This window comes from Notothenia rossii, assembly GCF_949606895.1.
Source record: "Notothenia rossii genome assembly, chromosome: 2".
Taxonomy (NCBI): Eukaryota; Metazoa; Chordata; class Actinopteri; order Perciformes; family Nototheniidae; genus Notothenia; species Notothenia rossii.
Genome location: NC_136904.1, coordinates 28906316 through 28921727, shown reverse-complemented (window position 1 = coordinate 28921727; position 15412 = coordinate 28906316). Strand labels below are relative to the sequence as shown.

The window sequence follows — 15412 nt, the reverse complement described above, 5'->3', positions numbered from 1 at the left end:
CATCCACCGGGCCGTTGTTTCAGCCATAGAAGAGGACATCTGCGGTCCCCTTAATTGTGTATTCAAGTTGATATCTCTGGTGTGTATTTTTGGCTCATCTGTTTCTTTGACTCGCTGTGCCCTGCTCCACCACACTTGACCAGCTGCACTTTTCCCCTCTCGCCTGCACGACTTTCATTTTCATCCATCTTAGTTCTCTTATCCATTCACACTCTGAGTCTGTGTCTCACAACACGAGACATTTTTATTTTTTCTACAAACCCACGTGGCCTTGGTAATATGCGATTAGTATTTCCTATTTTGGTATATAGAATCCTGTGGTTTATAATTTGCTAGACATGAAGGAACTCAAGTTTTGTTTTTATTCTTTTGTCTTTTGAGAAATCTCCTTGAGAGTTCATTACAGTTTGCATTGGACCAAGGGTTACACAGCATTATGTGACCAAAAAATGTAATTTGATGTCTTGCTTTATATGCTTTTACCCTTCAGTGGTGTTGAAATTCTATCCTGTAATTATGACTTGCAACTAGACCTGGTATTGATAAATCAACATTCAAACTTTACTTTCATTTACTTTACTGGGATTTTTCACTTCACACATTCCCTCAGAGAGCTTCTTAGCTTCCATTGACTCAAAGGCCCCATGTTCATTAAAAATCGGAGTATTCCTGCATAATGCACTGATGACCGTTTTTCAGGCTCATCTGATATACACACTCTCTTAGGTTTTTACAACAGGTTAGGCCTATAGGTTCAACTCATTTTCAGCGAGTTAGCTTGAAGAAACTAAATTAGAATTTAGCAATAATAAATTTGACATAGCCTCAATTTAGATAGCAATCTTTTAATTTAATTCAAATTAATTTGGCTTAGCTGGAACCGTAGATTATCGTGCCTATTCCACCTAATGAGATATGTAAGTTCTTTAGCAAGGGCTTGGCATCAGTTAATTGATTTCAGCACCCTGCCAAACAATCACATCCTATGTTGGTGGTGTGCTTGATGAAAATAGGCACTGCCTTCCTATCAGTTTTGTGAAAAAGAACCTAGGGTTCATCTTTATGTATGTTTTAATAAATAAAATATCTATTACTGTCAGACCATCTTAAATATCTTGGTAGGAAATAAAAACTGGAAAAACGTAATATCAAATCACAAAACAAATAGAAAATGATTTGGGGTTTGGTTATTTATTAAGGCATCTGCATCATATCCCGTTTTTTGAGCAGTGGAAACCGATGTAGTAGTATCCCATCATTCATCTGCGAAGCATTGTTTGTGCAGTAATCGCTGTGATCCTTTAACAGTGTAACACAGAACTCCTCTCTCAGTCTGACAAAATGCTTCCTGTTCTGATTGATGTCTGGAATTAGTGCGAGGAAGGAAGCAGACCTGCCGTGCCTGCCGCTGAAGCAGCTTACCACACCAAAACGCATCGCACATCTCTGAGTTACTGCTGGCTGCTTCGGCCGATGAGGCACATATCAATCATAATCAGGACACATATTGATCGAGTGCAGGCTTCATTCAGGTAAGGATGAGGGAAAGGATTGAGGGAGCGGAAAGCAACATTTTTCTAGATATATTTTCTTCACATAAACATTTATAGAAGTTTATTTTGTATAGCATAGACAAGTCATACGTTTAGAAATACATTTATACACAAAGGCGTTAGTTACATTAAAGTAGTGTAGTGCATCCCTACTGAACGTCCCTCCATTGCCAAACTAAATTTTATCAGTCAAAACAGAGACCAGTTTCCTGCCAAAAGGTTGTCACTCAAAGTTAAACCAATGTTTAAATTATTTATTTTTATTCAGTATCAGTTTTTTATAGTTTTGCTCGCACTACACAGCAGGTAAACACTATGTAACTCTTCGAGGTGTCCAAATGAGAAACTGAAATCTCTGTTTGGATGGACAGCTGGAGGTCAGAAGATGTAAGCAGTATATTATGATGATATACAGTAGTTGCTGCTATAATGCTAACACCAAATACATGAATCCCTTCCAGAACACCAAAACCTCAGTCTATGAATAACAAAACAGCACCCATCCTCCCTAGCTGGTTTAAAAGAAACGCTCAGGTCTTTGGTTTGACGGTTCTTTTGTCAGACTCGTGCTGTGATTGCCAGTTATGAAAACTCTCAAAGTACGTATCAAATTGAACTTCTTACTACCTTCCTTATCCCATACTAGCAGTTGATTGTTGATATACACATGATTATTGTTCACCGTGGCTTCTTGATTATGTTGCAAATGCCTCCACAGGCTGCCTGTATCATCTGCTGTTTAGGCTGCAGACTAACAGCACTTGTGTTCCTTTTTTGGTATTTCCTATTTAGCTGATCTGATTATATGCTGATGTTTTTGTTTTGCTTGTCCTGTACAGATTTTGGAGCTCCTATTCATGTAAAAAAATTATACAAAAATCAAGTTTTAACAAGTATACATATTTGACATTCTTAATTAACTGCAAAGCATATTCTTCTTCAGGCAAAACTTAATTTGATATCATTTGGCAACATACAAAAATGGCTGCTCGTTAATTTTGGCTGTTGGGTCATATAGATCAGTAATCTCTCTAATTGAATGCATAATTATAGTCAACACGACACATGTATGGTGTGGTTTGAAGTATCCTTTGCAATGGCTGAAAGCGGATCTTCAAAAACCCTTTTCCATCCACACAATTCCAACTAAAAATGTTGCCTATCAAATGCCAATATACAATAATTGGTCAACTTTGTTTGAAGGTAGTCCATGACTTGTGTACTTGGAGTCTTTTTAGTGTCAGTGACGTCACGGAAAGTTGCTCATTTGGATGTTGTCCCCTTGGAGTCCAGGGTTGTAATAGGCAGAACGACCAACTCCAAAATTCAAGTCCAAAGGCTCGCTGTTGTCTAATCTGAGAACTAGAAATCAAAGTGCACATTAAACATTTGTATGATCATGTTTTTTAATGTCATTGTATTGATCTTGTACTTAACAGAGAAAAAGCTTCCTGAACATTTGATTATGTTTTTTATTTGCAAATGAACCTGTTATTCATGGGAAAAAATCCGACTTTCAACCCTTCTGTTACTGTTCTAATCTGTGAATGTTGATGTGGAAATTCTGGGTTGACTTTTGGGTTGTTATGTTTTTACTCCCAAAGATAACTCCCAGAAATAATATCCCTTTGATATATTTACTGTCCAACTTTGCTTTCACTATTACAAAAAAAAACATTACGGTCAACAAGCAAAAGTTCCCTTGCTGAGTCTCCATTTAAAACTAACATGTACAAAAAGTCTATTTTTCTAGAAAAAAAATCATCAATCCTCGCAGAATTGTTTCCTTTACCTAAAGGTACTGAAAGCAGCAAGTTCACACACAATATATGGTGTTTTTTAAAAATCACTTTGGGAAATGTATGAAATCATAACACCTTGCAGAGGTGAGAGTAAACAAGGGAGACTGGAGGTGAGTAGGAACACTGAAGGAGTGACATACTCCTAAATACAAAAATCTACTGAAACACACAGATAGGGTTGCTCAATGTCCCAAAGAGAAAAAGCACAACATTCTTAGTCAGTTGGATGTTATAATAAATCAAAAAACATTGTATATTACTTTTGTATCCAAACTGCAGGTCTAAGAAAAATAAGGTGTTAGAAGGTATACATCTATTGTATAATTGTATTTTTAAAAACATGACTTGGCTCTTTAGTTTTTTATCGCTGGCCTAAGCTAATGCAGACAGAAATTACGGCTCCAGTAGTGAACCGCTTGTACAAATGATGGGGAATGTTTGACTAATGGTGCGTATTGTTTTGCTTACAGGTTTTGCAAGGTTTGATTCACATTGAAGGCCATTTTGTTGACTGCTTGAACTGCTACAGTACTTACAGTATGAAATGAGCCAGAGGCGTTTAACTCTCTCGTTCTAAATGTAAGTTGTAAGGCTGGTCTATGCACTTCAGCTGACTAACTAGTTACCTATCCAGTTTGAACATTATTTGCATGCTTGTATGCTTCAGAAGAGAAGGAAGCTGCATGGTTTTACCGTACGAGAAATGTTAACTATGAGGGCCTGAAGGTGAAAAGGTCCAAGAAAATCACGTCTTCCTCTAAGTAGTGCCAAGAATCTGTGAAACTGAAACCTGTCATAGTAGATGATCCTATGTTGCGTGGTAAGCTTACCTTAGTTTGTGTGTATGTGGGCCCTAAAGACCAGAGGTACCTCTCCAGCTCACTGATCAACACCTTGTTTTGTAAAAACCCTGTTGTAGTGATCTGTCAATCACGAGTAGCCTAGGCATGCAATCTAAAAGGGTATACAAAATACAGATAATTCAGTTGTGGCATTTAGTGTGTTGGAACATACCTGGGTCTGAAGGAAACTCCTCAACCAGTTTCCTGTGATTGAAACCCTTCTGTTGTTTCTTCTTCAGGATGACGTAGGCCACCAGTCCCACGAAGGCAACAGCCACACCCGTTCCCAGCACAGCTCCCCACGCTCCGTTTCTTTTGCTCGTGTGGGTATCTGTTGCCAATCCTTTATTGGAGGAATGAGGAGTTGAGGGGGTTGGAGAGAAATATAAAAAATCTGTCATCAACAACATTATTTCCATCAGCTGCTGTGTTTGAGGGTTAATTGTCAGATAATTATAGCTGACATTTGTTTTTGACAACTGTATTTCCAGTGGCGGCACGCTTCATAGATACACATCCAATAAGACAGCTGTACAGATTAGTATATTTTACGCTGTGATAATTAATGTAATTAACAAGCCCAAATCATGATCATTTCTTGAATACATTTGAATATATCAAGACAACAAGCTGCAATCCCAATATTAACAATGTGAAATATGACTGAACATCACTTTACTTCTCATAATATTACATCCCTCATAACTTTAAATTACATAACTGATTCAATGTGTCCATACATTTCTTCATGGAGATGAACAGAGGTAATTAGTACCTCAGTATAAGTATAACATAAATGATTATATGATGAGTAACCTATTCCAACAATGAGTGTTAAAGAAATGTGCAACTGTGAAAATGTAAACTATAGACTTTAAATGTGTTACTAAAGTGTTGGCTAATTTTTGAAGCTAGAAAAAGGGAATTTTGTTAAAGTGAAGGAAATGTTTTCTTTATCCTTTGACATAGAAGTGCCACATTTTTATTTTATCAGGACTCCCACGTAAATATTTCAGCAGCTCCGTTTATCTACAAATGGCTCAATTTAGCGACTTGCTAGGTTACATTTGATCCTAACCTGGGGCAAGTCAAGCAAAATAAACTATATATTTATACAGTGCTATTTAATTTTTGACTTCAGCTGCATTGTTTCCCTTTATTTGAAAGTAGGCCGAATAAGATATGGTTGAGTGGCGTATTGTTTTTGCTGGTATTTTGTAAACATGATTTCTGTGAATTTCAGAACAGACACTCATGTTAATTTCAGTATGAATTTTAAAACTCTTCAAAACTTCCTGAATTTTCATGTAGCACCTTCATCAGGTGATAACTCAAATTTGGTTGAAAAGTGTCCTCTGTTAATATTTATATACATTGTCTGTCACGCCATTTTGTGCACACTGCAGGTCTTAGTAACTGTAGCAGTTTTTTCATTTTTGTGTTTCCATCCGTTTCTCAACTGTTTTCCCATTGTTTATTGCCATCATCTGTTAGTGTTATGTTCTGCTGTCACATATATCTATGTTATGCGAGTTCAGTTGTATTAATCCCAACCTCAGTCTTTTTACACCTTCTTGCCATGGTGCTGTTACTAAGCTCGCCCACGTTTGCAGAAAAAGTTGCTTTTTCGAGATACAGTATTTCGGCAGGATGGAGCCTTTATATATTTAATTGTAAAGGCCATTTTATGCCTGTACAATATACCCACAATTTGCAATATACAGTCTGAGGCTGGACAAATAAGTATTATTTATGATTAAATAATGCCAGGTTTTAGAATGACCTGCAATATAACTGCTGCCTTCTTGCCGGATCACCATTGTGAGGGAGATTATATTAGTCGGTTTTATTAAGCATAGATGGATAGATGGACGGACAAACAGATAGATAGATAGAAGAATAGATTTACACTATACTTAAAGGAACTTTTTCCAGTCCTATCTCCTCAATCTTGTGGTTGACACCAAAGACTAGTCTCACGCCCCTGCACCGAGGCAGCACAAGCATCTCTGACCTGAGTCCCTGACCGCCTCTTTCAGGGGGTTTTTGCCACTAAATAAGGGGTTCATTGTCCTGTTAAAAAGGTGGTTGTAATAGACCCTTTCACTTAAAGCTGCCACATTGATAGCACCTGAAACCCAATCCAACCTTTTCTTTGAAAGAAGGGGTGTTTGTCCTCTTCCAGTGGGAAAATAGAAGCCAGCAAATGTGGGTCAGGTAAAGACTGGTAAAAAAGAGCAATGTCTAAAACAATCAACATGGATGACTGCAGTGAGCATTGTTACTTTATGTCTGTAAGGGTGATCTGTTAAGGATTTTTTCATAATTATGTTGCTTTATCGCTTAAGTCAATGAAAAGTATGTTATGAGCTCCTAGAATTTCACACAAATAATACTATTTATATGGTTTCTGTCTATAAAGTGAGGTCATTCTTCTAACAAGACATACAAAGCAGATTGGACAGAAATGTGCACCAGATACTGTGACACCTAAAACAACAGCATTACCTCTATCTGGGTTGTGCCCTGAGGCAGCAGCTTTGTCTGTCTTGTTGGACGTCACAGGTGTTTTCGGAGCAGCGGCAGCTGTAGTAGCAGGACTTGTTTCTGTGGTCTCAGATGGGAGTACAGTTGTAGAAGGAGACACGGTTGTCTTGTTTATCTCTTGCTTCACTGTGGTTGGTAAAGTTGTGTTGCTGTTACGTTCTGTAGACTTAGATATCCCTGTGTCTGGGTGGGGGTTTGTCGTGGATTCTTGAGTAGTGTTGCTCTTTGGAGCCAAAGTTGTTTTCTGTGAAACCGTGGTATTGGAGTGATCTGAAACACTGGTGGAGTTCTGTGTGCTCAGCTCAGTTGAGGAGTTTCGTGGAGTAGTCGTGGAGTTTTGTAATTCCTCCTCAGCTTCTGTCATGTTGATCTTGCTTGAGTTAGTGGAATCTGTGGCAGCAGGAGTTGGAGAGACAGCGGTGCCTGGCAATTCAGGTTGCTTGGTTCTTGTGGGAAATGTGGTAGGTGCATTGGTAGTGACAACAGTCAGATCATCAGATATATCTTTTTCTCTCTTTTCTTGGTCGGCCAGATTCTTCTCTTCCTCAGTAAATATTGCCATGGAGCCAGATGCTTTCCCACTGCTGTTTTCATTACTTGGATCCATAGTAGTAGCTTCAGAACTCTCATTTTCTGCAACCTTGTCAGTATATGCAGCATCATGAAGTTTAGCAACATTCTTGGAAAATTCACGGAGCCAGCTTTTATCAATTGTCCGCCCCGGAGAGTCGGTTGAATTTTGGAGCGATGCCAAGTGAAAGGCTTGGACAAACAGAAAGAGGCATGCCGTGGTCTTTAAATACAGTCCCATTTCCTTGTTTGGTTTCACTCTGAAATACAAGAGATTAAATAAAAATGAATTAATTACTTAAAATAAATGTATGCCACTGATGGTTTCAAATTGCTATACAGAATTCAACAGGTTCAATATACTTTTATGAAATGAAAATAAACAGGGAGTGCAAATGTGCTTATTTCCATTATGATCCTTTGTAAATGTCATACAGGGATAGTCGTTTGACAGCTCATGCAGTCAAAAACACTGAAAATGATACACAGAGCCTTCAACAAAATAAGAGATGAATACTCAAAGTTGGTGAATCCTGCCCAAAGACTTATAAGCAATATATAAGACAGTCATAATTATTTATGTATTTATTTTTATTTGTATTCCTGCTCCCACCAAGTGACTCGGACTACATATTTTACCAAGTACCCAAAATAAAAACCATGCAGTAGCACCAGAAAGACATCTTGGATTGTTTCCATCTTTCAGACATGGGCCACAGCTACATGAACATGCCTATATGTGAATTGAAAAGCAGTCATCCCTGCATAGTTACACAGGAAAATAACCCCAGTTCAACATGGTCCCAACACAATCTCCAGTGAGATCTTTATGACAGGGTGAATTTACATGTATGTGTTCTCCCTCTGCTTCTCTACAGGGCAACCTCACTGCAAATTATTGTTATAAGTGCAACAGGCTCTGTGACATTGTGGCCTGCAGAAGCTAAATCTGGGGAAATCACATTCCCGGTTTTGTATGTTATGGCATTTTAAGAGTACAACCCTTTAAACAAACACATGATAGATAACATTGTTTGTAAATCTCACTTACCCTAGTGAATTGACTCTTTAGGCATACAAAACAAATATATCCCTTGCCTTTGAGAAGAATTTGGGATTTCTGAAAAATCTCACCAATTGCATCCTTCCAAAAAATGAAACTTCCATTTTATGAAAACAAGCAATTGTATTGAGTGTCAACAACCAATAGTAGTTATATTCATGCCGCATTCGTCTCATTACTATGCATAAAAAAGTGACAGGTCACACCTCCCCCAATTATGCAAATGAGCTAAGTCCCGCCTCCCATTTGGTCAAGGTGTGATACCCCAAATAGGTGTGATATCCCAAGTAGGTGTGAGATCCGTTGATAGGAGGGGTTGATGTGTATTCACAGGTGTGAAAAAGCCCCCACTGTAGCGCCTTATGGCGCCTAATAAAAAAATGCTGTTTCAATCACATTAGTATGCACAAAATTGACAGGTGGGCCCGCCCCAAGTCTATCTCCAGACTCAAATCACAGCTTTGAAAATGTTCAGTCAGAGCAGCCTAACTGTCCACGTTTTACAAATGAACAGACACAAATGCAGACTTGACTACTTGGCAGTTGATTAAAGCAGATGTCCTTTTTCATCTCTCAAAGGTTTGGGTCCTGTTTAACACTGGGTACAGAAATATATTCAATATACAGTCATTTGTACGTAAAGATTTTTTAAGTTGTAAGCACTTAGAAATATACATTTTATTGCATTTAAAGTGGCTGTAGACAACTTATCATAATGAAGTAGTTGATTGCACAAATTTGTAATGGATGTAGAATAAAGACGACATTAGCATTTAAATTGGCTCCCTATAAGACTCGCTTTCTCTATGAAATGATGTCTGGTTCTGAGTAGTGTTCTCCCTTTCACAATAAAAGCCCAAACACAATACTTTCTGAATCACTGCAGGAAGTATTGCTAAAATGCAAATACAAATAGCTTACAGTAGCTCCCAAGTAGTTGAACAATTGGAAAACCGCAAGGACTGTGGAAACACCTACTGGCAAAGGATTGCGGATGCAAATTATGCAAAGAGGAAGAAAAAACATTATATCTAAAGCTAGATAACACAATCTGCATATTGACAGTATGAGTACAACATAAACAGTATGCTAGTTGATGCAAACGACGATGTTCAGTCAACAATCAATCAAAATCGAAGGATCCTATGTATTTTTAAATGGAGCAGAAATAGAACTAGTCTCCCAGTTCAAGTATCTTGAACAGGGAGTGTTATATTGGACTCGAACTTGACTTTTAAGAAACATATTAAGAAAGTATCCAATACCATTAAATTCAACTTGCAACATTTTAAACAAATTAGACCTTTTCTTAACTGTCAATGCTGCAAAGTCATACCTCCACTGTATGATTCTATCCCACATTGAATACTGTTTTACAAACTGGTCGTTTGCTTGTGCGACACACCTGAAACCCATAGAACAGCTGTTCAAGAGAGCTATCCCGGTGTTTGACAGAAAGCCACAGTCATAACACCACTGTACCATCCTCGAAAATCACAATTTCTTGAGTTTTGACAATTGTAAGTCTTTTAAAAGTATGTGTTTTTTTTAAATAATATTTACATGGGCTGGCCCCCCTCCCCTTGGGGGAATTCATCCACAGAAAACACACTGGACACAGCACTAGGTCAGAAACCAGAGGAGACTGTGAAGTCCACCACAGACGGACCACCTTTGGACAAAATGTCCTCTCCATTAAAGGCAGCTCATTGTGGAATAGCCCCCCAACTGAGATACGGGATTGTCCCACTCTCAATAGTTTTAAAGGTCAACTTAAAGAATGGTTGAGCAACAAACAGACGTGTAATCACCACTAAATAAATGCACTTTAACACAGGGGTATCTCCTCTTGCACTTTATGTAGCGCTTTTATCTTATCTTGCACTTTATATATCATAGCTGCTACATTGTACTGCCATGTGGTAAATGCTTGTATGCTGCTCATGCTCGTTCTGCATATCATGTATTTATTTTTGCTGTATATATAAATGTCATGTTCTTATATGCTGTATGTGACGGGACTACAGATGGAAATTAGCTCAAAGCTAAAATCCGGCTCATTTACACTTGTAAGCATTATTTTTTGTTTTAAAGTGTTCATCAATGTGCACTACGGTGGACCTGAAGAAAATTAAACATTAAAATATGTTATCGATGTCCCCATTCCCAGTTTGTTTGGGAATAATTGCAATGTTTACTATGTTTTGGTAGCTCTTAACAAAACAGATTTTTTATGCATGACAACTTTACAACTGGTAGAAAGTTAAGTACTTTTTCTGAACAGATTTTCTTTAAGACTGTGACTCTTAACACACCATCCCCCCGAGAGCCAGACATACTCATCCCCTTTTCAACGCCCCCCTGCAGCAGCTCAGGTGTGAAACCCCCATACAGAATGTCAGTCACTGTGTAAAACTTTTATTTTCTTAAAAGACTGTGACTCTAAAAGGCAAGTTTGTGATTTGAACAATGTTTCGATGAAACAATGCAGTCTTGATAACTTGACTTGACTAACATTACTTTTTTAAATATATGTTTTTTAGATGTTTTACTTTGATTTCTTTCATGTTATTTTAACATTTTTGAAAATAAAATACTTTTGAATACATTTTCTTTAAAGGCACTTTTTGATTTTAGAGCTATTTCAATGGAGCAATCCAGTTTTGTTGACATCAATGCTTTATTCTCTTTTCTTGTGTTACTAAGATACTTTTAGTTACACTTTAATGGATGCAAAACTTTATAACCTGGTAAAATATTCATTAATTTGTAAGGAATTCTGTTTCTTTCTGTTTCTCTAAAAGGCAAGTTTGTGATTTTAACACTGGTTCGATGAAACAATGCAGTCTTGATAACTTGACTTGACTAACATTACTTTTTTAAATATATGTTTTTTAGATGCTTTACTTTGATTTCTTTCATGTTATTTTAACACAACATTACTGTTTTCATATTTTTCAACATACTGTGATATTTTGTTGAAGTCTTTCTGTCCTTTTTCCATTATATTTTTGAAAAACTTCATAGTGCAAAAATACAACATGCAACTAATACATTATACAATATTACGACTTTTTGTGATATTTTCAACACAATATACTTTTTTTTGTGGTTGTAGGGCTTAAAGATATTTTGCATGTCATGCATAAACACAGTGTCATCTTTTCTTGAAACTGACGTGCTGTCCGTTTTACAAACAAGTTATTTTTCTGCTTCTTCATCCTCTGAATTTTCCTCCCCCGTCCCTCTTCCTTCAGCCATCACAACAAGAATCAAGGTGGATCTGTGAAATGAAACACCTCTTCCCAAAGCGTGACTTCCCTATTGAGAGCATGAGTCTAGGGCAGTAGGGTCTAAACCGATTGGCCAGATATACTAACATGCAGAACGTACGGTATGTTTGAAAAAGACCAACCATTTATCCAGTTCAAGCTGTCTTTAAGATGTGACATTGCGCTCTGACTATTTCCCGTAAAATGTTGACAAACTATTACTTATTCTTAAATTTGACCTCTTGCTGCTTGGTTGAAAATGATAGATGAAAAATAACTTTTTTTAAAAAGAGTCAAACAGCGAGGGACATTACATAGCATTATTGATAGCACATTTTTTCAATTACTAACAGGACTCCCATATTTCATGAGACAGCACATTGATATCTATGTGGTTCCTATGTTGAGTTGTTGAATGAAGTCTGTCGTATTTTTTCAGCTACTTTTAGTCATACAATGGCTAAAATTAATCCCCCAGTCTGTCCGCACATTTATGTCCCTGACTGACCGACACGTCATTTTTAGGCAGACAATACTCTTTCATGAATAAAAAAACTAGCAGAGCATGTTGAAGTGTGACACACACTCTGTTGAGGATAATAGGCTCAATTTGCACTGCAGGCACTGAGGTTCAGGTGTTAATTAGGCAAGTTAATAAAAACAGTTTAACAGGCAGCTAAGCAGAGCTGCTGCTTTGTTTTGATTTGCACCATATACCTTAATCTGCACCTGGTCAGTGGGGACAAGATTTAAAGTCAAGCAAAGATCAAATAAAAAAATCACTTTGAGCTTTTATCTCAAACAGGTTTCAGGCAACCTGTGCTCATATATATCTGCCTGAAACAAATGTCACCGCTTTTTATCGTTGTATTGCATATGTGGGCTTTTTCAAGTAGTTTCTGTTTCGCTGTGTTACTCTGCTGAAAATAATTAAAATATTCAAACATCCGTCATCACGTTGTGCAAAGCTGTGGGAAACAACTCTCCACCTTTTCTTTTGAAAGGAATTCCAGTAGCAAAGCGCCCTACTCGCTGAGATGCTATTTGGCCCTCTGCAGTCTCTGAGGCGCTGTGTGTCTATGTTTACCTCTGACCCCTCACACTGAGAGGAGCCCACTGTTAAAAAATAGTTCCCACTCAGCTGGCCTGTCAGAGTCTGTACCCACTATCACCTCAACAGCTCTGTCAGCCGAGAATATACAGGGATGCATAAACACACATACTAAAGAGCTAAAGACACTTTTTAACCCTCACACCTATTACATGATTTATTTTGCAAATCGGTTTAAAAATGAATCTGTCTTATATTACTTACTGTAACTGTATTATACAACCCCAATGTCCATATAAGACTAAACCCAAGCAGGGTTTGAAAGTAAATTAGTACATTTACTCAAATACCAAACAATTTTGAGGTTCTCTATTTTAATATTCCGTTAAACTCTACTCAGATAAAACTATTTGTGATGTTCACTCCAGTCCACTGGAAACTTTGTGGAATTGCATTGTATGTAATACAATAGGTAAGGTCCTATAGTATGTATGTCACTTGATGTTGTGATGTGTTGCCACACTGTGGTTAACTTAATTGCAGCATTACTGTTCAAAAGCTGCTATTCAAATTATTGAAAAAAAAACATTGAATATCCATGTTACAGTACAAATGATTGTAAAAAAAGACTTAAGGCTTAAATATAAAACCGGAAAACGTTATTTGTATTTTTTTTTAGTTTTACTTTTTAGTATAACGGTGTAAACAGACTTCCTGAGAAAATGTAAGGAGACAAAGACAAAATGAAATCCTTCCTCAGAAAATCCTTACCTTATTCATAAGCTATGTCAGATGAGAACAGGTGCACAGGCAACAAAATCTCTTCGCTGAGCTGCCAAAGTGTGAGACTGAATCAGCATTTGGCCCGGAGAGAGGAGCAGGGAGGGAGGAGGAGGGCTCAACAGAGTAGCATTCAGGGAACAACCTGCTCAACCTGCTTATACACCTGCCAGCAGGAGCAACACGCCCTCAACCCCATCCAGTTGCACGCTGCGAAAAGGCCACACAGCACTGGATGGAAATAAATTAGAAGTCAAGAGAAGGGGAGAGACAGTTTAGGGATCCATTTATAAACATCTCATTCCATGTTCACATCTAAATAAGTTGATTATGGTAATTCTGAGTTATGGGGTTGCCAGGGTAGATCTGTTGATTCCCCCAGGTGGGCGGAGCCTCTGTCCACAGGTCCTCTGAGCTCTTTTCTTTTTTTGCCTCACTGGAAGCGGCTGCTGTCGTCATGGTTACAGGTAGGAGGCTGGTGAGCTCGGGTTTCATCCACAGCTTTGTCTCTTGGTCTATATCAGGCTAGTGACGTGGGATTTTGTGAACTCACCAGTACTGTGCGTCAAGTGAGCCGGTATTGTTTTGTTTTTTTGTCTCATTCCTCAGCTAACTGAGTCATGCAGCGGCTGAGTTTATCTGACGAGTGAGGCGGAAGAAGTGGCCCTCAAAACCGGAATTGTTTTGTTAAGTCAAGAACAAGGAGTGGTTGTACCTGTTTTACAAATTAATCTGAAGTTAAAGCTCCCTTGGGAGAGAAAAGCAAGAATACCTCATTAGATCTGAGAACGGCCTTTTTCACAAGCGCTAGTAACACTGACTTCACTATAGGCCTATTCATGTAGCTCAGTAAATGAGGACAGAATGACACTGAGCCACAACGTGCAATTACAGAACTCTTAAACTGAAGCAGCAAAATGGAATTCAGACATAGTTAATGCCATTACTGTCTACCTGTGCTTTTCCTATGTGACCTGGTAAAATGTCACAACAACTAAATAAAAGCAATACAAGTCAAACAAGAGAAAACAGAACGAAAAGTGTTGTGCATTTAAGAGCGATTTTTCATAAGCAACAAAAACATGGTGAATTCTCTGGGCAGATAATATGACCAGCATATTAAAATTAAAAATGTGTTGCCACGATGAAGCCAGGTCTCTGTAGATGCTGGCACAACAGTATCAAATCTGTATTTTTTGGTTTAGCCTGAGTCTTATTTCATCCATCTTATTTTCTTTCAACATTAGCCAGGAGCAGGCTGGGTACACTCACAGAAATATTTAACCCTAACTTTTAAGATTTATGTAAAATAATTACATGACAAAGTTCCATTTAATTTTTTTAATATTTTGAACATAAACCTACCTAATAAACTTTACATGATGCATATGCATCAGTGTAATAAAGCCTATTCATTTGAAATGCATATTCACCAGGTTTATGTATTCAGTATTAATATAATTTATTGAATTTAAATGCATATTAATCAGATTATGTATTCAGAATACATTAAGTATATTTGTTTGAATTACACAGTAATTAGGTTACCTATTCAAGATGAATAATGTGTATGTGTTTGAAATACATAACAATTAAGCTTAAATTCAATCAAAATGCATTAGATTTATGTATTTTTGTGATTAATATCCAATACATTTTTCTATTTTCCATTCAACAATATCTCAATGATTCATACAATCAGACCACCTTGTTGATTCAACAAATGTATTAACATTAAAGCAAACCTCTTCTCTTCACACAGACACAGTTCAGCAGGCAGTGTAGCTCTTCAACTAAGTCATCTACTGCTGTAGATGGAACATGTAAAATGTTTTCTAACTTTAATAGAACAGAGGCAAGTTAGGAAGGTTAAACAAAGTGTTGACTGAGCACCTGCCGTTTCTAGCTTTCTGTGTGTTCGATATGTGTGAA

The 15412-nt window shown here is 37.5% G+C and overlaps 1 protein-coding gene across 1 annotated transcript; it reads right to left on the bottom strand.

Annotated features, from left to right (window-relative positions):
- Positions 1-1599: 1599 nt before the first annotated feature.
- Positions 1600-13601, bottom strand: LOC307030349 (uncharacterized protein). The gene is made up of 4 exons (XM_079666701.1): positions 13472-13601; positions 6706-7574; positions 4370-4540; positions 1600-2915 (listed from the first exon to the last, which is right to left on the bottom strand). The coding sequence occupies exons 2-4, from the start codon at positions 7553-7555 to the stop codon at positions 2803-2805; spliced, it is 1134 nt and encodes a 377-aa protein (XP_079522827.1). The 5' UTR covers positions 7556-7574; positions 13472-13601; the 3' UTR covers positions 1600-2802.
- Between the last annotated feature and the right edge of the window lie 1811 nt (positions 13602-15412).

Bases quoted from the DNA above. Each gene is read 5' to 3' on its own strand.
- LOC307030349 (XM_079666701.1), bottom strand. From the start codon at position 7,555: ATGGGACTGTATTTAAAGACCACGGCATGCCTCTTTCTGTTTGTCCAA. The intron at 4,541-6,705 runs GTAATGCTGTTG...CCTCCAATAAAG, and splicing joins AGGGCACAACCCAGATAGAG to GATTGGCAACAGATACCCAC. The intron at 2,916-4,369 runs GTATGTTCCAAC...TTTGATTTCTAG, and splicing joins GGAGTTTCCTTCAGACCCAG to TTCTCAGATTAGACAACAGC.